The sequence below is a fragment of the Perca fluviatilis genome, chromosome 3, assembly GCF_010015445.1.
Source record: "Perca fluviatilis chromosome 3, GENO_Pfluv_1.0, whole genome shotgun sequence".
Taxonomy (NCBI): Eukaryota; Metazoa; Chordata; class Actinopteri; order Perciformes; family Percidae; genus Perca; species Perca fluviatilis.
Genome location: NC_053114.1, coordinates 30,982,201 through 31,009,147, shown reverse-complemented (window position 1 = coordinate 31,009,147; position 26,947 = coordinate 30,982,201). Strand labels below are relative to the sequence as shown.

General features: G+C 40.7%; 1 protein-coding gene across 2 annotated transcripts; it reads right to left on the bottom strand.

Annotated features, from left to right (window-relative positions):
• Positions 1–518: 518 nt before the first annotated feature.
• cnsta (consortin, connexin sorting protein a) lies at positions 519–26,720 on the bottom strand. Of its 2 annotated transcripts, none has more exons than XM_039794891.1 (13): positions 26,550–26,720; positions 23,806–23,873; positions 22,731–23,108; positions 18,530–19,254; positions 13,262–13,292; positions 10,993–11,079; positions 10,290–10,371; positions 9,227–9,248; positions 8,660–8,708; positions 7,652–8,217; positions 6,989–7,174; positions 4,862–5,015; positions 519–4,667 (listed from the first exon to the last, which is right to left on the bottom strand). In XM_039794891.1, the coding sequence occupies exons 2-13, from the start codon at positions 23,816–23,818 to the stop codon at positions 4,459–4,461; spliced, it is 2,502 nt and encodes an 833-aa protein (XP_039650825.1). In that variant the 5' UTR covers positions 23,819–23,873; positions 26,550–26,720; the 3' UTR covers positions 519–4,458. The 2 variants fall into 2 exon arrangements, with proteins under 2 accessions (XP_039650825.1, XP_039650826.1); XM_039794892.1 differs by lacking the exon at positions 26,550–26,720 and adding an exon at positions 25,817–25,860.
• Between the last annotated feature and the right edge of the window lie 227 nt (positions 26,721–26,947).

The following is a 26,947-nucleotide window of genomic DNA, read 5'->3' as shown; positions in this document are numbered from 1 at the left end:
TTTGGTCAGCTTAAACTGTGTTTAAATGTGTTCTAGAAATAAACTTTACTTACTTACTTTACAAGAAACAGGGTTTAGAGAGCAATTCTCAACAAAGTAAACGGAAGTACATAATCCTTGTGTTGCCCTTCGGGTCACTGGGACCCGAAGGACAACACAAGGGTTAAGAGTGATCCTAACCACCACATACGAACCCAGCTCACGTTACAATAAGGGGAAATGCAGGTGCTGCTTTCCAGGAGAGAACAAATGTGCAAAAAGTTCACTGCAACAACTTCCATTAGTCCCAAGACACAGCTGCTTCTATAGAAGACCAGTCTGTTCTCCCAGATCAGACCCAAGCTTAGGTTTGTCACCTTACAGTCAATCCTAACATCATTTGGCAATGATCCTTCTTGTTAAAGGCTTTATTTTTTTTTTTTAGTAGGACCATAGACAGTAATTTTTTTAATCAATAATTCATATTTATAGTCATTGAGTGGGACTAACACCATGAATCATACAACGTTTACTCTGTCTATGGAAGCAGTTGATTTTTATTTTAGTTGCATTTAAATCTTCTCAAACTGGTCTTTGAAATCCCAACAAAGTAATTCCCAAACCCACAACAGCCTCTCAACACACCACCTGACTTTAGTCAATATGAACAAAAATATTTAAGTTGAAATATTTCAAAGAGGAAATTATTGCAATATCAAGAGCAATCCTAAGTGGCCAACAATAAACTACTGCAAGCAGTCTTAAGTAGGTAACCATCATCGTCATTAAAAGAAGATTGAACAAACATTTGGTTGAAAGTTGAATTGCTACGTGTCACATGTTAACGTTTTAGCTCAGAGACTAATGAGGCGGGTTTCTTTTCCAGCTAATTAAACATGCATCCTGTGTCAGAGAAGACTACAATAGGGGCACATGGAAATGTACTGCAGGGCTTTTAAAAATGGCAATATAAAAATGTGTGACTATAGCCCTTGAAAGTTTTAGTTAGGGTTATTATTCATAATGTCCTCCAGACGTTGCTCTGGATGAGTACACTGGCTGTACATAAGAGGGGATTTTTATCTGAAGATCAAAACCTTGAAAGTGATCACAGCATATTAACTGGCCAACTGTTTAAAAAGGCATGAGTCGTTTCTGCTAAATCATGCCATCCTAACTAAGTGCATTGCTACTATGATTGAGACACTCACATCCATAGTGACTTACAGACATCTTCCTTTAACCCATCTTTCACCTGTACATTTTTAAGCTCTGCACACTAACAGAAGTTCAGGTTCAAAATGTATACCGTTACATTCCAACTGTATGAACAAGAGAAGCTGCCAGTATTAATGCAGGAGACAGAATAGAGGCTCACAAACAACTTTTTTCCAATGGCTTTAACAGGAGACATATAGGAACAACAAAAATAAAAAAAAACATCTCCTTATTACAATCTGTAAGAACAAAGTCAGAGAGTTCATCAAACATTACATAAAGCACCTCTTTCAGGCTAACAGCGGTACACAGTACTGATTCGTACACAAAAAAAAAAAAAAAAACTTTTTGAATATTCTGTTAAATAGGCCAGAACAATTCGTCAGATTTTTATGGAAATCGCAATATCCAAATCGCAGGATGTGAATATTTAACATCATAATACCATTCTGAATTAAGTATTGTAGAACAAAACGTATTCTACGCACTTAAGAAAGAATCTCGGAAAAAAACCAACATATATATTTTTTTTTATGAAATTGAGAATAATGAAGCAAAAATTATCATTTCATCCAATATTGTAAATCATATCCCAATTGCAGTATCAGTCAAATAATAATGTCAAATTGTTCAGCCATACTGTTAAAAACCAATTGGGTAAAACAAATGAAATATATATATCCAGTGCTTACAGATGTAAGAAACATGAACCTTTTCCCAATCGGTGTGTGAAGATGATGACAGCAGTAGCACACTCACCAGTTTCAAATCCTTTTCAGGAACTGAAAAAGGGAAAATGAATGAAAATAAACAACCCAGACGTTGGTATTCAGAAGAGTTCAGTTATAAAATTAGAAAAATCTATTCTCTGTCAAAGCCTCCTTAAGAACAATGGTGATATAAGAGATGAAAAACCTACCTGATGTAAAATGACAATAATTAAGCGAAGAAAGCAAACAGATGCAACTTTTTCTTTTCTTAACCACCTACGCTCGACACGCCTCCTATTATAAATAATTAAAATCATCTAGAAGATAAATAAGTGGTTTTCTGAGTGATGGTCATCTGAACCAGCCAGACGACAATGTCATGTGCAAATAAAAACAATAATCAATCTACTACTCCTTATACGTCCCACGACAACCTCATATCTTAAACAGATTTTGGGGTTTTTTGTGAGTGACACACCATGAGAGGAAGATAATACGGTTATAAATGCATACAGTAAGTAAGACACTTGATCTCTTCTCTTTGATGGAGGTTTCTTTTCTTTACATCCTGACAGGGCAGTTTTCATGGCTTCCACTGCTACACCACATGAAAGGAATAATTACCAGGACACCAAACACTGCAATATGTTGATAAAAAGTATGGATGCCTGACAAGGCAAGAAGTGAGATTAAGCAGTAAAATGACCCAAATACAATGATAAGAAATAAGAGTTAAAGCACTGTTGTGATAATGAAGTGTAAGCCTTTTCTCCAGAACAGTCTTTTCTCAGTCTTATGAGGAAATCAGTTCTCCACCCAGAGAAAGGTCTTCTTTCTCTATCAAACCAGGACTCAGCAGATGTAAACACATTAGACACATGTTTAACGGACATGGCAAATGTTAACTAGATGACTGAGTCTTTAAGGAGGATACGTGGTGGCAAAAAGCATTCTGAATCGCAAAGAATTCTTTTTGGAAAACAAAAAATAGTAAACATTGACCATCACACACTGAGGGTGATGCCCAGAATCCCTAAGAACAGCAACAACAGGCAGACAGAGCTTCAAATGATCCCGACAACATCAAAGCCTGTACTGATTGAGTACACTGAATAATTATTGTTTCCTACTGTACATTAATTGTACAATTCAGATTTTTCTGGTTGTGTTTTTTTCCAAAAATATTCCATACCTAGCCAGACCCGCTTAAGAGTTGAGTATTTCCTTTTCAAATTATCTGTGCATAACTGTTGTTCACTGGCATGAACTTTTCATACTGAACCTGAAACAGTTTGTGGATATGGATTTTTTCTTTTTTTTTTTCTGATCAAACCATGTACAGCGTGCATTTAGTCCAGGACCAACACAAGAGTTCCTGTAGAAATATTGCAATATCTTTAAAAAAAAAAATCGTACCAGTCTTATGTGCAACATGTTAAACATTCTTCTGACAATAAATACAGAGGTGCACTGTGTTGCTGTACATGTTGCATATGCTACACAAAGCTTAATCTAGCTTGTTAAAACCCATAAACGGATAGTTTGGACTTTTAGTCTCCAGTGGCAGCCATGTCAGCTCACTGCAAAAAGTTGTACAGAAAAGGGCAGCGACAGGACACTCGTGTCAAATGTGAATGATACATAAATGCCCCAGAGGTGACACAAAGCAAAGTTTAACATTAAACTCCAAATGTTCATTCAAAGGTTGATTAAGACATAATGATTTCATTCCAAGTAGTAGAACAAAGAATGGTATGTTCATTTTAAAATTTCATTTGCGATTTTAAAAAGTCAACAATAAAAAGCAACACTAGTGGTTGCAGTGGTTTGTAAAATGCCCATTGGGCCACTTCCCACTTGTGCAGTGTGTGTGTAGAGAGCATCTATGTGCCCCCTAGTTAACAAACTATACATTATACATACTTTTTTACATCTCCGTGGGTTGCAGCTGTTATTACTTTGTTCTTATTCTTAAAAGAGGGAGTCGAGTTTTGGAGAAGTCAGTGAAAGTTTGTTTCCAGTCATGGTTGATCCATCTACCGGGGGCTTTTAAAACTATCACTGGTTGACAGTGAACGTGTGCGCGGCTCTCGACTAGTTCATTTTGACACTTTCTAAACTTAGCTTAAAATGTTATAAACTCTTTAATCTGGGCAGGGTTGAGATGGGTGTACTGTAGGTCAGTTCTTGCTCTGCTGTTAAGCAGTCTCCATTCTATCCTCTTTCTCTCTTCGCTCTACTTACCCTTTCAAACTACTGTTGTAAAGGGACATCTGACCTATGACTTTTAGGCTCAATGAACCCTAAGATTGTATTCAAAGAGCATTAAAAATGCAGTAGAGCAGGCTTACAAATACCAACTGCATCTGATATAATCATTTAGCCAATTAGACAGCATAATAGCCACTTGCTCCCCATTGGCAGGGATCGAGCAACAACCTGGTACCATTACTTCAAAAAGCTTTGTCCCAGGAAGTAGCAGGGGCTGCTGGAGCCCACAGTAATAAACAGTAAGGCCAGTGGCTCCACAATGTTGACAAACTCTTTACTGCTATGACCGGGGGGCAAACCAGTGTTGGATCTGAGCTATCCCGTGCTGTATCTGGCCCATGTAGAAGTCTGCATTTCTGGAGAAGTCCTGACAGACTGAGGAGTGGACATCGCCCAGAGCACAGTAAAGGGCGGTGCCACCCACACTGATCACTACGGTAACCAGACACAGCAGGAAGAGAAGCAGGCAGGAGTCTCCACCGCCAACATCTACAGAAAAGAGAAACGGAGGGAGAGTTGGAGGGAAGTAAGCAGTAGATTAATAATAAAGCCTTGAAAAGTTTTTAGATTTCCTCTACCATTTTTGACAATGTTGCAACGGATCTGTATATTTGGTGCAAGTTACCTAGCCTTAACTATAAGCCTGCCAATGTTACTAATAGGCAATAAACACACAAACACACCATGCTCATAGCCATCTTCAGGGACTTTGAAGTGGACGCGTCTTTTGGCAGGGATGTTGTCGTGTCGGACCTCTGAGCTGGCAGACACACTCATGTTGTCCACACAAACTCGCCGCTTCTTCAATATGGAAACCAGGCCAGAGGCAGGAGACATCTGACAAGCAAAAAACAAAAACAAAGAGATGTTAGGAAGAACAGATACATATATCAACAAAACATAATTCATATTTATACCAAAATAAAATTACATCTGTTAATCTTCATACAAAGACACTGACTACATTGTGTATGATGAAGAACATGTTGGATGCACCTCACCAGCCATGCCCACCAGGTATCAGGACACCACACAATCAGCAGAATTGAACTTTAAATCTCACTATCAACGCTCCCTCCTACACACTTAGTTATTTACAGTCAGTAACACAGTACCAGGCACTGCTTTCCTATGAGTTAAGTTAGGCACATTATACTTTCAACGATCATCCCAGGCTCAAAAGTGCTAAAAATACATAGAACAATTGCAAATAACTTTAGCCAAGTGGTGGTACCGGTCATATTTTGCAACCCTTCTGCTTAACATTAGCACACAGACCTTGTGAGATGATTCATTTATTTATTACCATTTATTCCCTCTCAAGCGATTTTGTCCAAAATCAATTAATCATCAAAAGCTTCCAATAAGATAAGTTTCAGTTTTGCCCCTTGACTAGACTCATCGCAGAGATCCAAAAAGGGAACCAAAATGACCTGCTACATCAAAGTACTACAGGTACCATTGCTAAAACACTATCTCCCTGGCTGCTCTACATCCTGTATTTGATAAAACCAGGCAACTCCTACAGCTAACTCCCTTTCGGCTCTCCCGGTTCGTGTCTTTCACAGAAGATTTAACTATGAAAATGAGTCAGTGAGCAGCAGTTGAGCTTAAAGCCAACTAATGACACAATCAATGTTAATAGAAGCTTTTTTCTCAACACACCACACATAGATATAAAACCAAATTGAGGTTATCCATCCATTCTGAAATAATTATATCAGAAAAATAACACAGTGATAGATGTTGACATTGCAGGCGCATGACACTCTGAATGACATTTTCAGTTCCCCTACTTTTCTCTCAAAATCTTATTCTCTCAGTATAGAAGAGTTAAATGTCAAATTAACTTCACAGGGCTACGTAATACCATTAGAGCTGATTAACAGGGCACCGTGCTGTCCATTATAAAAGGACAGACAGGAACCTTAAAATGGTCGTCAAATTGCCAATTTGTAGTTTAAAAGGTGCTCTAAGCGAAGTCACACGTTTTTTAGGCTACAACATGTTTTGTCACAGACAGCAAACATCTCCTCACTATCCGCTAGCTGCCTGTCCCCTGAACACACTGTAAAAAAGCGCGGTCTCTGTAGACAGCCCAGGCTCCACAAACGACAACAAAAACAAACTGCGCCAACCTGCACCACAGAACAGTGTTCCAGCCAATAACTGACTAGAAGGATTTTGGGGGTGTTAGTGTGCGGAAGGGAGGGGGGGGACGGGATGAAGAGGAGGGAGGGGCGAGCTAGCCTTTGTTTTGTTTGACAATACTTCGAACGTCAAGAAGAGTGTGACGTCACCCATCATCGCTTAGAGCACCTTTAAATGGGTTTGTGGTTCCACCGGTGCGTCTTTGTTGAGTTCAATAGTTATTACTTTAAAGAATATTTTTGGTGGCATTTTAGGCCTTTATTTTTGACAGGACAGCTTAGACTTGAAAGGGGAGAGAGGGGGAACGACATGCAGCAAAGGGCTGCAGGTTGGAACCAAACACACGGCCACTGCGCCGAGGACCGAGCCTCTGCACATGGGTGCAGGCCCCACCAGGTGAGCCAACCAGGCGCCCGATAGTTATTGCTTTAGACTCTGAGGCTGAGAGGAAGCTAAAATGTAATAAATAATGCCAGGTTATATGTATATTGCATACTTGTAAAAGTAATCCTAATGCCTCATACACACACCAGCATTCATGCAAATGCATCAACAAATGCCCATAAATACCATAAATATTATATCAATGTAACATAACTTGCTAAACATATGAAAATTCTTCCTTACTCGTCCACAGCAAAGCATGATAATGTACACACCTCCTCTACAGTGATGAGTTTAGCCATGTCGTCCAGCGAGGCAGCTTCTCTAATGATGTCAACTTGCTCAACTTCGTACTCATCCTCCTCTTCCTCCTCATCCTCCTCTTCCTCCTCTTCCTGCTGCTTCATGTGAGCCTCCTGAGGAAGGTGAGCCTCCTGGTGGAGGCAGGTTTTAGCACGCTCCTGCAGTGATAAAGAAATGCAGTTATAACACACTGTACATATCAATATACAGATATGGAGACAGTAATCCATTTTGTTGCTCTACTCTCTATTGAACTGCTATAACACAATTCAGATCTAAGCCATTAAAACCTATGCCTGTTAGTGAAAGCTGTTAAGTAATGGGTAGACTGTTCCCAGGAAATAGTAATCTGAAAGTATCTAGAGGAAGTGATACGTTTCATATTTCCAGCTATAGTGAATAGAGGAACTGAGTAGGTAGCATGAGCTGCTTTTGAACATCACAACTTCTAAAACCTGGAGCAATGCGAAACCCCATCAACAGAAGAAAACAAATACGATACTCATTCTGGTGACAAGTCATGGTAGAAAGTAAAGTGTAAGATTATTACCAAAACAACCAAACTAGGAGCTCATAAATGACAGACTTTAAAATGTTGCTTGGATTTCTCTATATTTACAAATTCGGATATGTACCTGGGTCTCCTCATGTCGCTTCTCCTCAGCTAGGGCTTCCTGGTGCAGCGGTTGTACCTCTACCTGTGCCCTACTGACCAGAGTCTCCACTAGGAGAGCTTTCTGACATAGAGGAGAGTCTCTTTCCTTCTCCTCCTCTTCTCCATCTCCCTCATCTTGCATCTCCAAAGTCTCAGCTGCCTCCGCCACGTCCCTCTCCTCTTCGCCTCTTTTTGCCTCCTTTTCCTGTGCAGGACCTAAATCTCCTCCCTGCTGCTCTGCAGGCTTGGGCTGATCCATTTCTCCAGCAGTAGAGGGGTGCAGTCCATTTCCTATGACTGAAATAGTGTATCCTTCCACTCCTGCTTCTCCTCCCTCTTTGTCGTTGCCTTGCTTGTCAGTCAGCTGATCTCCATAGAAACAGTCCTTCCCCTCTACTTCCCAGTCTGGGTCTTCCTTGTCCTTTTCGGCGAGCTCAGGGGAATTGAGCCTATCAGTCAAATTAAAGGATGGTATGACTGAATGGCTGTTTTGAGAACAGGAGGAGTCTCCAGCTCTCTGCTCTATCTCTTTGTCATCCTGATGGGCTGGATGAAGAAGAGAAATAGAGTTGAGGAGAAGAGTGGTGGAAAGAGTGGAGGGATGTAGAAAGATAAGTAGATAGTAAGGGGGGGGTGGGGGGGGGGTAGAAGGATGTTTTAAACATTGAATAAAGAGAGTTGGAGAATAAAACAGCTCTTGGTGGAATTTCTCAACAGACAAACAAAACCTCTTAAAATACATCTTTTCAACACAGCGTACATTGCAATGGGAGCTGCTAGCATCAGACTTTCCATGTATCCATTCTTAAAACATGTACTACCAACTGGGAAAAAATGTTGTCACTTATTGGGAGCAATAGGCTAGATGGAGCCGGTTACCTCCAGGATCTGTGCTAAGCTAGGTTGAAAGCTATGGAAAAGCTAGTAAGTGGACTTTGAGTAAGGACATTCCTACCCTGACATGACATAAATGCACCGACTCACTCACCTGAGGTACATGAAGGCAGTGCAGGCCTCAAAAGGTCCAGAGATGCACACTGTACACACACACACACACACACACACACAAATATTTAATGCATGTACATACACTACACAGATTAGTAATGTGTAAGTTACACGTGATTTTAAATTTAACCTATGGGTACATGCACACTAAACTTAAGGTGTACACCATGGACACTTAATAGACCTTTTTCAAGGCAGACATGTTGACATGTCATAGTAGGAAAAGCACAGGTGTATTCAAAACCATTAGTGGTGGCTGCATTCCACTTAGGAGAGGCCCTGGTATTGTTCATGCTGACTCACTGAAATAGCTTCCTGGGACACTGGATGGAACTGAGCCATCGTTAAGGTTATCAATTTCAGCGGTGCTTTACCTACTATGACAAGTCAAAATGTCTGCTGTGAAAAACGTCCATAGATATTTTACATGCAACATGTTAACATGGCATCAATACACATTCATTCTGCCTTTACAGTATTTTATGCTTTGTATGTACATTCCCTCTGTCATACACACGGACACACACAACAATGATGAATGTCTTACCACAGCATCTCTAGCTCCTGGTCTGTGAACAGAAGACAGAAAGAGAGACAGAGTGAGATGGTGAGAGTATTGAAAGTTTGTTCTTGGTTTTGGTAAATGAAGATGTGAAAGATTGGTGACCCCTCTATACTCTCCCAATCTAATATTAGCTGGAACACATTTCTCTGGCTATTACAACGTGCGTGTGTGTGCGCGTGTGTGTGTGTGTGTGTGTGTGTGTGTGTGTGTGGTGCCAATGAAACCCTAGCAGTGTGAAGTCTCAAATATCTGAAAGTGCAGCAGCAGCAAAGGGCCATATGTTTAAACTATCACTGCACTGCTCACCACCCACCCCCACCCACCCACCCACACACACACACCCACACACACCCACACACACACACACGTGTGTGTTACACTTGCATGAGCCCATCCAACAACAGACACCTTTACACACGTCTCACCAAACAACACATGCACACACACAGAAACTCTTTATAACAGAAGCACAACATATTTTAATTGCAAATATGTCACCACACACTTTACCATACTGTTTATTTAAGAAACAGTCTAGGTATATATGCTTGTACACAATCTTAACTAGAGTAAGATTAGAACAACGCATTATTCATTTAAGCTTTGTTCATCCCTCACAGAGATTTAGGTTAGTGAAGAGTAGAAAGTCAAAGACAAAAGAGGGGAAACAATCTTGCTCGGTTTTAAGTGAGTAAGTAAATCCAAACCTGTCTTATTGACACTTATCTTGTTTATTTTAGTCACAAGCATACATGTAAGCGGGTACATATTAAAGATTTCGACAGGAGACTGGAGAAGCAAAGCATTTGCGTCAGTCCTAATCTGACTTTTCCAATCTAAGCCAAACACATCTCAGACCTAGTTCTGCAATGAAATTGATATTGATATTGATCTTCTTGTCTGACTTTGGTTAAGACAATTAACAAGCATATTTCCCAAAATGTTGGACTGGTTTGTGGTTTAGGTGACAATAAATACTCCATTTAGGAAAAATGTACATGCAAAGAGTGCATTAACACACCCACACACATGCATGCAGACTGACCGACTGTGCGTTTCGCAGATGTTTTTAAGAGTGTCCAGATGTTGGGTTGCCAGGTCTGAGAAAGAACCTCTACACTGACTTTCTAAGAGAGACGGAGATACACAGAGATACAGGGAGTTAAAAGCATTATTACAACTGCGAGGAAGCCTGTTAAGAGCTGAGCTCCCTGTAAGCAATACACATACAGTATAAATGCAATCTAGGGTCCATAATCCTGAATATTTCCTGATGGAATTTAAATTATATGATCACTAAGCTACATTAAATATATATTATTGGGATCCAATGGACAAGACACAGAGGCTGCAGTTATACTGTTGAGTAGTTTTATGCTTGATAGCTGTGCATGTGGGCACATACTGTACAATGAAGAGGATGAAATTCAGTAATATGTAAAGCCTCAATAAAAAGTTTTTATAAACGGTTTTATAGTAGACTTTTTTAGGTGTAGCCTGTAGAAAATTCTTGGATTTACTGTATTGTCATACTTTTTTGTCTTTGCAAGTAAATAACAGATTCCTTGATGCAAGACTCGATAGCTTCTATTTTTAGATGCCCAAAACCCAATAAATAAAATATATACACATTTTTATCATAATTCATTTATATTAAATATAAACTAAGTATGTTACATGGACAACATACTCTACGTTTGTGTAAATGTGCATCTGATGCTTGTGTACTGTGTGTGCATGTGTGTTACCCCACTGTTCTTGTAGTGCATTCAGGTTGTCCAACACTCTCTGGTGATAGAGTCTCTCTAGTTGGATGCACCATAATGCCCGCTGGTCTGAACATCACAGGTTAAGAAACACATTAAAACACACACACACACACACACATGCACGCACGACTAACATAATGGGAGGACAAAGAGAAAAGGAGGCAGGAGGAGAGTGGGAAATAGAGTTGGGCCAAAAGAGATAGAGGGAGAAAGCACTCCAGGGTGCAGTTTCTCATGTTTATGGATATGAGCAGCCAGAACACAATCCTTCTTTGACATGGCTAAATGCTTTCTCTCTCTCTAACTAGCCTCTATACATGCATGACATAGCTAAGCTAGCTATCCCTTCTCTTTCTTCCCTCCGACTGAGTCTCTTTCTTCTGATTAATCCTGTCAAAATTTCAAATTCTTTCTCATGCTCGCTCTCCTGCCTTTCTTCCTCCCTTTCACCTACTCTGCTTTATACTTGGTCTTTGACTGTAAGTGTTTGAGTGTATTTGTATAAGAGTGTCTCTTTCTGTGAGTGTTTGCAAAGTATTCAGGTTGTGTGTATGCACTGTACAGTGACGATCAACATTTCAAAACAAAAGGTTCTTTGGTTAAGGATCAAAGAACCTTTTGATTTGCAAACAGCTACAAATTTCAGCTGATTAGCATCACCTAATTTCACTTAAGGGGACCTCCATATCAATCCAGCGAATGGCTTTGTTTATGACTGTTGATAACCATTTTTTGACCGTTTACTTGGAACTTACCTGTAAATGCTGCAATCTTTCCTCATCTGACAAGTGAACTGTTTTGGCAACATGCTGTAGTTTTCCTCCCCGTCATGTTTTAATCTGCGTATCTAGCTTCCCTCTGTGTATGTGTTCTTTCTCACTGCCTCTCTAACTTGTTGGCCTTTGGGTATTTTGTGTAAACCAGCTCAGCCACTGGTGCTTTTCCTCTCTGTTTCACCTTCTATTCTGTCTCTTTCATGATTCCTCCACTCCTTCTGTTCAGCGTTTTCCCTTATCCCCTTCTCACAAGTTATTTTCCACTCTTTCCTCCTCTGTCTATTCAATGTCAGCGAGGCATCAGGTAATCCACAGAAAGTCACTTCAAATCCTCAAGCTCTAATGGTGTGTTCACACCAAAAGCAAAATGATTTTTTTTTTTTTTGCGCAAAACTATTACAAACAAAGTCAATGCAGAGAAATGTGTGTTACACTGTGCCGCAAAAGCCTATCAGTGTTGAAGTTCTCCTGCATAGCATAGCCCTGATTGATCTGAACTCCATTCAGAAATCATGCATTTTATGAGTTTTTTCCTTATCATCTTGCGGACAGACCTGACAAAGCGATGACGCAGACACAGACGTTCACTTCCTGATTGGGTCTTATCCATCACAACGTGTCCTGCCCTGATTCGTCACACCCCGATCATGTGACCCTTCCCCAGAAGAAAACAAATTACTAATTTGACTAGACTTGACTAATTGATTAATTCAACATGGATAACAAATTACAGGCGTTGCTGACCTTGTTGTCGATGCTAACAGCTGTTGTGCAGTTAAATTCTGCATTTAATTCTGCTATTACTGTCTACATAGCGCAGGAGGCAAGCTATTATTCGAGCAGTTAGCGGCACTTCCCATGTCCATGCCTTACACAGTGTTTACACCGGCCTGAAAATGCACATCGCCTGACCATTCACCTACACTGGGCATGCATGTGAATGTTCATGTGATATGTGTTTTCAGGCTTTAGTATGGATGGATATTATTTCTGAAAAAAAAATTTTTTTTTGGGCTTTTCTGCCTTTAATGGACAGGACAAGTGAGAAAGGGGAGAGAGAGAGAGAAAGGGAAGACATGCAGGAAATCGTTGCAGGTCGGAGTCGACCCCGTACCCCTGCGTCGAGGCACAAACCTCTTAATACATGTGCGCCTGCTCCACCCACTGAGCCAACCCGGCCACAATGGATATTATTTCTGAAACTGTCATAAAGCGCTTGTGAGGACATTTTTGTTAATAAATGCAGTTTTGAAATGAAAACGTATTAGTGTGGACGTACTCTAAGTCCAGCGTGTGAAATAATTCCGATTATAAATCATAAACAAGTAATAGTTAGCCAAAGAAAAACAAATACAAAAGTGTAGAGGAGGTAAGTGAATGACACTCATAGCACAAATTAAAATAAAAGCTGCCCTGCCCCACCACCTAACCCCAATACGCACAGACACACTTCAACATATTGATAAGGATACAGTCTTCGTGAAGGACAAAGGCCTCGGCAATCTGCAAAGAGAGAAAGACATTATTCTTTTTTTTAAGTGCATGCTTTTAAAATGTTTTTTCATGGAAGCAAGCTATCAGAGTCTGGCCCAGTGGGTTATTGAACATGACATAGGATCAGACAATGAGAAATTAGATACAAGAAAACAAGTAGAAATGACGCCAATCTTGAAAATAGAAACCACACTATACGGAGCTCTAACTGTTCTGCTACTGCTGCAATGGCTTCTATAATCATTAACTAAGGAAAAAAACGGATATCAGAAACATAATAAAATAGTTAAGCAAGTCCCTAGCATTTAGGAGAGACAGTGAAAACAAGAGTAAGTGAAAAGCAAGACAGAAAAACAAGAAACCATTTTAGACACTACCTCTCTTCAGCAAGTGTCGCTTTCATGCTGCTCAGCTGATCTCAGAACAAGAGAAGTGTGTGTGTGTGTGAGAGAGAGAGAGAGAGAGAGAGAGAGAGAGAGAGAGAGAGAGAGAGAGAGAGAGAGAGAGAGAGAGAGAGAGAGAGAGAGAGAGAGAGAGAGAGAGAGAGAGAGAGAGAGAAGGAAAGGAGGGCACAAAAGGCTCTCACATTTCTAATGAAGCGAGGGGCAGTGACAACTGAGCGACCTCTATAGGTCAATGTACTGACGTGGTCCAGATTCAGAAGTTGGAAAGAGAAATTAGTTTTCTGTTTTTTGATTATATATATATAAAATGTTTATGATTTTTGCACAAAACATGACTAAAACAAAAACACTTAAATTCTATAGAATAAACAAGACAGATTAACTTCAATGCATATCTTTTTATCATAAAATTAAAAACATTATTGACCTTTATGCCTTTAGGTCAACTTTAATTAGGCCTGAAAACAATAGCTTAATTAGACCAGTTGTAGACTTGTGTACCTGTTGTAAAGCGGTTGCCAGAGGAGCACTCATTTTCTATAATCACTGAAAGTACATTTTCTTTTAAAATCCTACTGACTGGAGACAGTGGAAATATTATAGTTTTTGACTCTGCTTTTTCAATATCTTCCAAAGTCACTATTGTACCAATAATTAAGTTAGTAGCAGAGCTTACACACAATCTCACAACAATGAGATTTGTGCTGTCATGCCTGTTTTCACACACACACACACACACACACACACACACACACACAAACACACACACACACACACACACACACACACACACACACACACACACACACACACACACACACACACACACACACACACACACACACATTTTAAAAGTACCGGTTTGGTTCGGCACCGGTTCTCTAAAATGTGAACAGCAGCTTCTGTCTGTCTGGAAAGACGCTTGAGAAACAGCAGCTTAACTTCATTAGGATTATTTCAGCATATGACAAAACAATGAACAGCTGATGCAGCTGTGCTGCAGGTCATATTTATTTGACGTTGCTGACGGCTCGGAAGCAAAGTCTCATGTTTGTTAAATGCCTGTTGCCTCGACTCCTCGATTCTATTCCTTGACTCGAATCTCCTGTGGGCGGGACTAAGACGTGAGAAGAGGAATCGAGGAGAGGAATCGAGGAGAGGAATCAGGGATGGCCGACTGTGGCTTAATATGCCTACACAAGTAGTAGAGGTGTGAATCTTCACTGATCTCCCGATTCGATTACGATTATCAGGTCAGCGATTCGATATCTCGATGCATCACGATGCGTCAAAAAACATTTTTCTATTAAAGCCATATAGGATATTTGACTTGACAAACTTGCATTGTCAAGTGCAATGTAGGAGTGGGCGATATGGACAAAAAATAATATCTCGATATTTTTTCAGATTTTGACGATAACGATAATTAGACGATATCCTTTAAAAATGTGTTTTTAAAAGTCCAAGTTACTTAATCACTGATGATGATAATGGGCACAATGTTGAAAGAAAACAGTTCTTATTTATTTTCTTTAAAATAATTCTTTAAATTTAAGTATTCAAGTAAAAATTCAAAGACAAAATACTAATACTATACTAATTGAACTAGTATAGGAACATTGAACTCTGAGTACACATTCAGTTGTTCACCTCTGCTGTAATGTAAATTGTGCAGCATGCAAGCAAGATGAAATCATAACAATAAACAAAGGGCTCTGTTGTAACATTGCACACAACCATGTCCTTATTGGAAGCAGTCCTGGAGATGAGACAGGGCAGTGTCAGGCCAGGTTCTGATAGTCCTTCTGACCGGGATTTATGCTGGGATCAGGATTAGTTTATGTGATCTGACTGGCCCAGGTGAGGGAGAGGAGCAGTTCTGTGTGCTATCTTGATGTTAGAGTATACATGGTCTAGTGTGTTCTTCCCTCTAGTAGCACAATCTACATGCTGGAAAAAAGCTGGAGAGTACAGACTTTAAGGACGCCTTGTTAAAGTCCCCTCCAGGTGATCACGCTGCAGTTTGTTCACTATGGTTAGCAGTGAGCCAAACTTGTGCTAACGTTAGCATCAGGGGCTACGTAGACGGCAGTGTGCTGTTTTCGGAGTAAATAAAATGGCCTGTATATTACCAACGGGGCTCCAGAGGCCTGTACTACGAAGATCAACATGGCCTGGATCTGTTTCAGTTATCCGGCTTCACCTAACCTAACAACCGCGGTCCCGCATAAGCTGTATCACGACGCTGGTTAACAACTAGTTCAGTCAACTCAGGGTTTCCCAATCCAGCGGCGCGCGCGTTCACATAAAAGAGGCGGTGTTTGCGCACCACGACCAATCGCAAGTTTCTACCAGAGCCGCTTATGTTATATATAAGAAGGGCAAATTATAATTCTACATAAATATGAAGAACATTGCGTTTTACAGGCAAAACGCAATACAGTCGCTGCTTCCTAAAACAGGAAGGAAAGCTGGCAAAAAAAAAAAAAAAAAAATTGCCGACGCTGTAGATGTTTAAATCACAACTCCAATATCACTTCCCCATCAGTCAGGACCAAGATCTGACCATAATTACACTTGTGCTTTCCATAAACTGTCGTTACTTTAGACTATTATTTCAGTTGCAACCCTGGCAGTGGGAAGCGATCGAGAGAGCAAATAAAAAATATATAAAAACATAATTCAAACCAATGTGCGTATTGGCGACACGCGGCTCAAGAAGCCGACATGTAATTCCCTCCCATTAAAATATATACAGTAGCCTAGCCTATATTTCATAAAAATAACCATCAGGGAATGTTAACGGGTTGTCAGTCTCTAAATCTTTTAACTTTTATGAGCGCATCTCTCTCTCTCTCTCTCTCTCTGATCTTCTTTAAGAACGGTGACGCCGTTATCAATCGAGTATTGATTGGTCAGTAGGCGGGGCTTTAACACCGGTTGATCTCTGATCTCCAACTTAACCTGCTCCCGACCAGGTTAGGCGTTCAGCATGAGTTACCATGGCGATTGAACCCGATAACAAGTGATCCACCTTCGTGATACAGAAAATCCTGGGTTGAACCTGAAGTTAGCTCGCTAACGCCAAATCCTGCTTTGTAGTACAGGCCTCAGGTCAGGTGAGACGTGCTGGGCAACGATCCTGCGGTCGGTACTCCATTCATTGTGCACAAAAATGCAGTCCTCCGCTCCGCCTCTGGAATTATTTTCTTATCCTGCTGGTAGCTAGCTAGGTCGGCGTGCTAGCGCCGACAACAACCTGGAGCGGCCGGTCTGGCTATGTCCTCCGGGATGTTATGAGCCGCCTGGAAGGCTCTCGTAACGGCTGTGCTGTATCATAGTCCTGTATTGATTACAGGACGCCTACTGACCGCTGCACAATCGCGCGCCGCCATCTTTGTTGACATGAGTGAATGTGTAGCGTTCCAATCGGTTCCAATGCGCGTTTTGAAGTGTTTTTTTCTAAGTAATTTAAATACTCGATAATGTCAATTTGCACATCGTTAACACAACAATGACGATATTATCGTAAACGATATATATCGCCCACCCTTATATTCCACTTAGATCTCCTACAAGCTAGCTAACTATTCTAGTGTGTCTCGAGGTTTCTCAGTATTGTCTTTCCTCTTCTCGATTTGCGATTCTCTCCACTCTCCCTGTCTCCGCTCAGCCGTTTTGCGTGTGTGTGTGTCGGTTTGTTGGTTTGTGTGTCTGTGTGTGTGCATGTCTGCCTGTGTGTGTGTGTGTGTGTGTGTGTGTGTGTGTGTGTGTGTGTGTGTGTGTGTGTTAACGGGTTAGGCTATTGAGAATGTTATTTTTCATTTGAATATTTATGCTGTGGCCGGAAAATTAACAAGCGACGTCACTGCGTTATAATCGATAATGGTGGGCCACTGCATCGATGCAGCATCGTCCATGTCCGCATCCCGATGTATTGATTATTTGATTAATTTCAACACCTCTAACAAGTAGTTATGTATATCTCATTGTACGTTTGCCATCTTATGGACATAATGAGCAAAAATAGATATTCAAAACATTTGAACCTGTGTGTTTTTTTAGAAGAAGCATTCAAACGTCATTTTTGACCCGTTTTGACAGCTCTTATGTATATTGGATTGATCAGATGAGATGAAAACTAAAAAGGAGCCATGTGTGTGCCTCACTCTGGTTTTCAAGCTAAACAGCCAATCAGATGAATTGGCTGTTCGGCCGACGACGCTGATTCAACGGAACGGCCGAAAAAAGGCTGACGAAGGCCGACGCTTGGCGACGGTGCGGGACACACCGCACAAACTAGGCCGACGGTCTCAACTAGGACCAACTGCCGGCTTGGTGTGCCAGGGCCTTCACATACACACCTGTTTGCCTGGAAGGAAGCATAGCTCAGGTGTGCCTGTTGTAAATTTACATTTGTAAATCAAACTGACAGAAATATTCACACACCCCATAACACACATGTCCTGTCATGCAGGTGTGTGCGTGTGTGAGAGAATTGAGCAGAGAAAGACTGAGAGTGTATGTTTTTATGTAGTGTGCATGTGACTTATGTGTGTACTTGCGTGCATGTCTGTTTATGTGTATGGACACTGAAGACACCCATGCCTTAGGGTACAAAGTGCCATTCCGATTATAGTGCTGAGTGGATAACTGTGATTTCATAACTAGTGCTAGAGCAAGAGTTTAAAAGAGACATAATGAAAGTAAGACAGCAAGAAAAACATAAAGAAACTATAAAGAGAAAAGTGTCTGTTTAAGTGAGTGACTGACATAATTGGTGGTGACACACAGCTCACAGTATCTGACATAACTATGTGAGAAATAAAACAGACAGCTTACCTGGTGAAGGTACTGTGGTAGGTGAGTGTCATCTCCTCTTTGTGCCAACTCCTCCAGAGACTCCAGCAGGGTAGGGCTTGGAATATGCCCTGTGGCGCAGCTGGAGACTGAGATACAAGTGGGCACTGGTGTGGAGGTAATGTGTTCCCAATTTGACATTACTGGTCCTGTGGTGGTAATGAATTCTGTACAGGTAACCATGGGCCCTGTGGTGAAGGTAAGGGGTCCTGTTGCACTCATAGGGGTGGAAGCAACGGAAGTGTTAAGCCTTGTGGTGCAAGCAGTTACTGTAAATGTCTCTGCAGTTGAGGTGATAGGTCCTGCATATGAGCTGGCAAAGCCTCTGGCGCATGTGGGCCCCTGGTTGAAGACGGGCTCTGTGGAGGAGGTTACATGATCTGTAGTGAAGTTGATATTTTTTGCTATGCTGTCTGTAGCTTCTGTGATACATGTAGGCCCACGTGGGCTGGTAGGCCTGGTGTCTGAGGTTATAGCAAGTGCAGTAGAATCTATAGGCCCTGAGGTGAAGGTGGGTCCCAGTGTAATGGACCCTGTGGTGGAAGCAACTGATTTAGTATCACGAGAGTCCACTTTGACATCACTCTGGCTCCGTTCCACTTGACTGGTGGGATATGCTGTTTCTGGACTGACCACTGGAATGACAGGAGATGTAGGCTCTGGACTGGTCCCAGGGCTGAAAGCATATGGATTGTCCAACAGGCTGCCTACAGAGGGAAAGCAAGACAGCAGCAAACAGAAAGAGAGATTAGAGAAAGAATAATTAGGGCACAGTTAACGTGTTGAAACAAGATTACAAAAAGCTGTTTGAAAGTCCTGAGGACACAGGTGCACAGTATAATGGACTATTACACTACACACACACACACACACTTCTAATTGTGTGCGTATGTGTGTGCAAACTAGGGCTGCAACAATTAATCTATAAAATCGATAGATTTCGATTATTAAAAAAAGATGAATTTCATTATCAATTCGTTGTGTCGCGTAACTATTACGCCACTCAGTCGCGGAGATAAAAATAAAATTGAGTTTAGCGCAGAGCGGAGCGAAAGTAAAGAAAAAAGAGCAGAGAGGGGGTAGAGGAAATACGGAGAGACACCGGAGAGACCCGTAACGTTGTTCTAAAACACATGGCGGGGGCAGAGAAATCAGTACGACCTAAGTCATCCAAGGTGTGGGAGCATTTCACACTAAATATATCAAAAACGTGTTAATTGCAAGATAAGCAAAAGCGACACGGCATGGCACGGGCGCACCACGGTGATGATTCAGCACCTTAAACGTAAACATGTTGGAGTCCTTGATAAGGAGGAAGGGAGTTCAAGGTACAGCAAGGTAAAGTTACTACACAATCCTACTTTTGTTCCGTTTTGAAGTGAGGAACGTAACGTCCCTCCAGTAGCTCTTCTGGTGCTGGTGTGGTGTTTACTCATTATCCATCTGACTAGCATGACAAGCTAGCGTTAGCTCGTTAATAACAGTAGTAAAACAGGGGTGGTATAGTTTGCAAGACTAAAGACATGGTTTTATTCACTTGCCTTTTTTGGCCCATTAATTTTTTAATCTGTTGTCATGTACAGTCACCTAAAGTATTATTAGGAACACCCTACTAATGCTGTGTTTGACCCCCTTTTGCCTTCAGAACTGCCTTAATTCTTCGTGGCATTGATTCAACAAGGTGCTTTAGAAATGTTGGCCCATATTGAGAGGGCCTTGCAGTTGATGGAGATTCATGGGATGCACATCCAGGGCACGAAGCTCCTGTTCCACCACATCCCAAAGATGTTCTATTGGGTTGAGATCTGGTGACTGAGGGGGCCATTTTAGTACAGTGAACTCATTGTCATGTTCAAGAAACCAATTTGAAATGAATCGAGCTTTGAGACATGGTGCATTATCCTGCTGGAAGTAGCCATCAGAGGATGGGTACATGGTGGTCATAAAGGGATGGACATGGTCAGAAACAATGCTCAGGTAGGCTGTGGCATTTAAACGATGCCCAATTGGTACTAACGGGTCTAAAGTGTGCCAAGAAAACACCCCCCACACCATTACACCACCAGCAGCAGCCTGCACAGGGGTAACAAGGCATGACGGTACATGTTCTCATTCTGTTTACGCCAAATTCTGACTCTACCATCTGAATGTCTCAAGAGAAATTGAGACTCATCAGACCAGACAACATTTTTACAGTCTTCAACTGTCCATTTTGGTGAGCTCGTGCAAATTGTAGCCTCATTTTCCTATTTTTAGTGGAGATGAGTGGTACCCGGTGGGGTCTTCTGCTGGTGTAGCCCATCCGCCTCAAGGTTGTGCGTGTTGTGGTATCACAAATGCTCTGCTGCATACCTCGGTTGTAATGAGTGGTTATTTGAGTCAAAGTTAATCTTCTATCAGCTGGAATCAGTCAGCCCATTCTCCTCTGACCTCTAGCATCAAAAGACAATTTGCCCCCAGGCATGTTTGGCCTCCTCAGATGTTTTTATTGACCTCTTCACTTTCAATTGTGTTGCGGAAAATGCGTACATGACCAAATTGTGAAATACTTAAAGCATATGTCAAATATAAATATGCATATAACTAAACTTCAAATTAAATTTCCTTTTTTTCTTATTGACATTTCCATTTCAGTTTGGAGTTCAGGAGATTGTCTAGACCTGGACCACACCCCTAAATGCATTGAAGCAGCTGCAATGTGATTGGTTGATTAGATAATCGCATTAACAAGAAATCTTACAGGTGTTCCTAATAATCTTTAAGGTGAGTGTATATATTCTGTGCTTTGTCCCATATCAGTTATTGTTGACAAATATATTTGTGTGTGTTGTATAAATGAACTTAACTTGCACTTACTACAATGATGGTAATAATTTAATGAATAAGCTTCAAGTGTGTGTGTGTGTGTGTGTGTTAACTAAAAAAACAAGTATGTATGTAAGTATGTATTGAGTTGATGTAAATTAATGCTGTTTTTTTGTTTTTATCCGATTCATCGATTAATCGAAAAAATAATCGACAGATTAATCGATTATTAAAATAATCGTTAGTTGCGGCCCTAGTGCAAACAGACGTGTAAAAATGGGAGCTATAAGCTGGTTTTGTTTGACAAACACTGTTACAGATTACCATGTCTGGCTAGCAAGAAATAAAGACTGTGTGTGTGTGTTTCTCTACTCTAGTTTACTGATATACCATTTACTACTTTTTTCTCTTCTGGTCCTTTTATCTTTCTCTTCATCCATCCCTCTCCTCAATTTTCTTTTTTCTCTCACTCACGTGGCCTCCTTACATCTTATTTGTCCTGTTTCACTACCTCCAGTCTCTCTTTCAGTTATGTGATCAGAATGACATAATCACCCCCAGTCAGCCTGACCTCAATCCATAATGCTGATCACTTAAAAACACACAAAAGGCCTTACAACAGTGAGTAAGCCAGACACTGACCAGAGCGTTGGCCTTCATTAAACTGTTGCTACTTGAACTGAAAGCTAATACTCTGTGAAAAAAGTCATAGCAAGAGTCTATCTTAAAAAGTTGACAGATTAATAATAATAATAATTAGTAGTACAGAACAAGTCTCTCCCCTAGCAAAAACACCTACTCTTGCACTGCGAGGCATACTACTTCTTTTTTTTTAAATGATATTAAATTAGTTTGATACGTTTTTTTGGATGTTTAACTTAGAATAAGAAATTAAGCAGACTCATAACTTCATTAAAAAACTAATCATTTTAAGATCTACATTTATTTAGTATATTCTTATACAGAATAACAGTCTATTGGCATCTTTGTTTCTGTAGATCTTGTGCAGCACTTATTTTGAGGCTCCACTAATCAACGTTTTTTATACTGACAATAAATCAACCTATGTGTAACATGAAAGGGGTGGCTCCCAATGATAATCCCAGAGAATTATCATGCAAGTCTGTAGCACTACTGAGCATGTTTAGTCTCTTTCAACTGTAAGCAGCTTTGTTTCCAGAAACAGCAGGTGGCTGTTTATTGATGAATTCACAATACGCTACCTCCCCGGTGACAAACAGCAGAAGGAAAAACTTAGCAAACTAATAGTTACAGCAAAAAGTAAGAAGCATAGACTTCAAACAGTACGGTGTGTGAAAGTGTACATCCATGTGTGTATACAATATGATTTTCTCTTTCACGTGTGTATGTTGCCTACCGGTTTCTGAATAGGAGGAATCAGTCATGGGCGTGTCTGGCGACTGGCAGCGAATTAGACAGCTTGATTCCTCTGACTCTTCCTCCTCTTCTTCTTCCTTCATCACCTCATCAATGTCTTCTTCCTCATCCTCCTCTCTGCCTCTTCCATGCTCCTTCTCGAGGTCCTTCCCATGGTTGTTGACTGGGGCTTTTTGGATGATCCCTCCTCCCTCTTTATTTTGTGAAGGACAGAGACTTTGAATCTCTGGGAGCGTGTTTGTCTGGTTGAGATTGCGAGTTTGGGCAGTGAGAGCTTCAGGGTTGGGAAGGTTATCACAGAGGTCCACCCCGCCCACCTGAACTTGTGACATTACTCTGCCCTCCCTCTCAAGCTGACCTAGAGATAAAATAAAGGATCAGTCGAAATTCCAATACAATTAATAAAGTAAGAAAACCAAAGAACAACTGAATTCCTATGAATGTTATTCAGTTGACTTTGACTCCATATTTATAGGTAGGGCTGGCCAATATATCGATATTATATCGATATCGTGATATGACACTAGATATCGTCTTAGATTTTGGATATCGTAATATCGTGATATGACATAAGTGTTGTCTTTTACTGGTTTTAAAGGCTGCATTACAGTAAAGTGATTTACTTTTCTGAACTTACCAGACCGTTCTAGCTGTTCTATTATTTGCCTTTTTCGCACTTAGACATTATGTCCACATTACTGATGATTATTTATCTAAAATCTAAGTGTGAAGATATTTAGTTAAAGCCCCAATTGTCAACCCTAGAATATCGTTGCAATATCGATAGAGGTATTTGGTCAAGAATATCGTGATATCTGATTTTCTCTATATTGCCCAGCCCTATTTATAGGTCTGCTGCTGCAGCCAAAGACAAAAAAAAAAAACAGCACCAGCCTTCCTCATTCTCAATAGCTTTTAGTTGATGTTTTTTTTTTGTTGATATTTTCACCGTGAATTACATCTAATTTGTATTGATAGTGTGGTTTTGAGGATGCTGTACTTAAATATGTTGAGCTTATATTTAGTGTAATGCTTAATGAAATTCAAACACTCACCCCCATGATCCATCTGGCAGCACCCTCACAAGGTCAGCGCCGCCTATTTGACAGGCCCTTATTCAAGCCTGCAGAGATAAGGTGAGAGAAGACAGGCACATATCAATGTAAGAATGCATGAGGAAGACAGATAAAGTCAGATTCCACGCAGAGACGACGGAGAGAGTGAGAAAGGGAGAGACACAAAACAAGTTCAACCGCATTCCGAGTTGTCGAACAAAACTTAGGGCTTATAGAGATTTAAAAAATAAACCTTCAGAGTGCAACGGTCCTACCAACACCTTGTACTACAGTATAATACCAGTACAAACAAATCTATTGATGTAGATGGTGATTTGACATTATGGGGATTTACGCTTTCACGAACTCTGACAACGCATCATATAGAAAAAAACAAACTGAAAACTCTCTACTATAACATGTTTACATGCTTTAATGTAAAAAAAAAATATATATATATATATTCTCATACTGCCCATGACTGCTGCACCTGTATTCAGAAACATAATTTTGATTATTCCAGACTTTCACATATAGGTCTGCACAGAGAAAAGGCATTTAAAATGAACTAATATTAAAAAAAGTTTAACATAGCTTTCTTTGTAGTGTGTCCCACAAACACACACAGATGGCTTGTCTTTGCAATATTGCACTAACTTTGCCCCCTATCCCTGGCTACAATATGCATGACTGTATCCTGTGCCAACAGCAATTTTGACATACAGATATTTCGACTCCACAAAAAACCTCCACAAATGCACATCCAGGCTAATGAAAGCCTATCTCAGAGGAATATGGCTGTCCTGGTTTCCCTCTGCACTCTGCTAATTGTTCTTCCTGTAACCCTGTATAGCCCTGGTTAACACTCAGCCCAAACATTTAGAAAGAAAAAAGAAAGCAAGGACAAACACACCTAGCACAATTTTGATTCTGTGTACACATTGTTATTAAAACTGTTATGGACAATCAAGCGTATATTTAGGCTAATTTGTAACACATACAAGTGTCACAGAGAAATACCTCGGGAGATGAGTTCAGGAACAAATCAGCATTGAGGGCTGCTGTCTCCAAAGGGAGGTGAGAACCTTTGGGATGACATAACCATCTTGCCTTCATGTTGCATAAGCTTGATATACATTTTAACAAGGGACAGCACCTTCTGTATGCGTGTTATATCAAGCTTAGTCTCTAACGACAACGTTTCATTTCCTGAATCGTTCAGGTGCCGTCAGAAATTCCGCCGAATGTCCTTAATTTTAGGCCGGATGTCTCACACCTTCCCTTTTCTTTGTTTTGGCATTTTTAACAATGGTCGATATAGGAGGACTATGGTTATACAGTAACTGCTCCTCAGATCTCTGCAGGGTAAATCAAGACAGTTAGCTAGACTATCTGTCCAATCTGAGTTGGTTAAAAACAACTTTTGAACATGCACATGTTCCACCAAAACAAGTTCCATCCCGAGGCTATTTTGCAAAGGCACCATTGCTCCATCCGGTGCTTAGCCTGATTGGTTTAAAGAAATGCCAATAAACCAGAGCATGTTTTTCTCCTATCCTGGAATGCTGTGTGGACTAACTAGATCCTCCTCCGCAGCGCTGTGGAGGAAGGTCTGGCAATGCCTGCTTCCTAGATGGCTTTAAGATACATATAGAAGAGAGTATTGTATTCTCACTCCAAGCTCTAAATGTCCCTCTGGAGGATAAAACAGTCCCAGCACATAACAAACAACTGTGACATTAAGGCTTATGCAACAGACCCTTCAGATTACACATACAGGTGTTATGTACCGGTCATACATCTTTATGCTTTGTAGGTGTTTTTGTATTTTTAGTATCCTTTAATGTCCCTCTCCCACTGAGCCATCTGTCCATACAACCATCCATCCTCTCCTCTTTTTTTTATCTGCACCCTACTCCACAGGGGACCATGAATAATGAAAGACAGAAGAAGGGACGAACGGAGTGGGGAATTCAGCCAAAAGGACAAACACAAGGTGGAGGAAACAAACCATGTCCTGTGAGGGCCACTGCCAAGACGTTACAGTCAGCAGAGCTACAGACAGATGAGAACATAACTAAAAACATGACAAAAAAAACCGACAGTGATTTTCAAGTTTCTGTATGTAGACGATGTATAAATGAGCTAAACTCAATGCAAATCTAGCTAGTAAGTTAAGAAATGAGACGAAAATATTTGCCGTAAACTGCATCCTTGTTATTCAAAAAGCCCCATGGCACCGATACGACGTTAACAATTCCACGCTAGTAGCTAACAGTTAGTTGGCTTATAAACCCAATTACGTTAGCTAGGTCTAATAAGAAAAATAGGCTAATGTTAGCGTGTTACATTACGTTAACAGTAAAATAGAGATTAACGTTAGCTTGGTCACTATCGTTACGGTTCAAGTAACGTTGGTGTTGATTTAACTTGCGCTTCTTGACAGGCTAGAAAACGTTTGAGTAACGTTAGTTAGAGCTAGCTAATAACAAGCATAACTTAATAGATAACTAGCTAAACAGCAATAACGTTAACGTTACCTAACGCTACGGCGACAAATTAGTCAACGTTGCTGTTGCTAGCTAACCTAACTTACGTGAGCTAACGTTAACCAACCGAGTCACATCTGGCCAACATACCGCGGAGAATTTTTAAAAAAATATACACCTTAATTTGCTCTACATTCATCATCAAATCATTGGCTAGACACGTTCTGCGACACATAATAGTCAAGCGGTACTTACGGCTGAAAAGGTTGGCCGAATGGTAAAAACTCGGGCATTAGACGCTTTGCTGTGGACGTTGCTGTAACGTTAATGACTGTAGGTGTAACCAACAGTCAGGGGTCGTTGCTACAGCTGCTGTCATCAGGCCTGCTGCTGCGAGCTGTTGGTGGGCGCAGGATGCACTGTCGCCTCCTTCTGTTTCAACACTGTCAGTACGTGATTGTTTTTCTCTCAGCAGGTTTGGACATTTCTGCAAACAATTTAATCCATTTGCTCCAATTCTCTAAGATGACCTATTTTTACTTCATGATGTTGGCAAAGCCATCTTTTTTTGGGGACAGCTAGCTAGTGTATACTGTTCCTAGCAACCTTTGAATCCAAAACCCTGTCTTGGATTCAAGAGGCAGACAATCAAA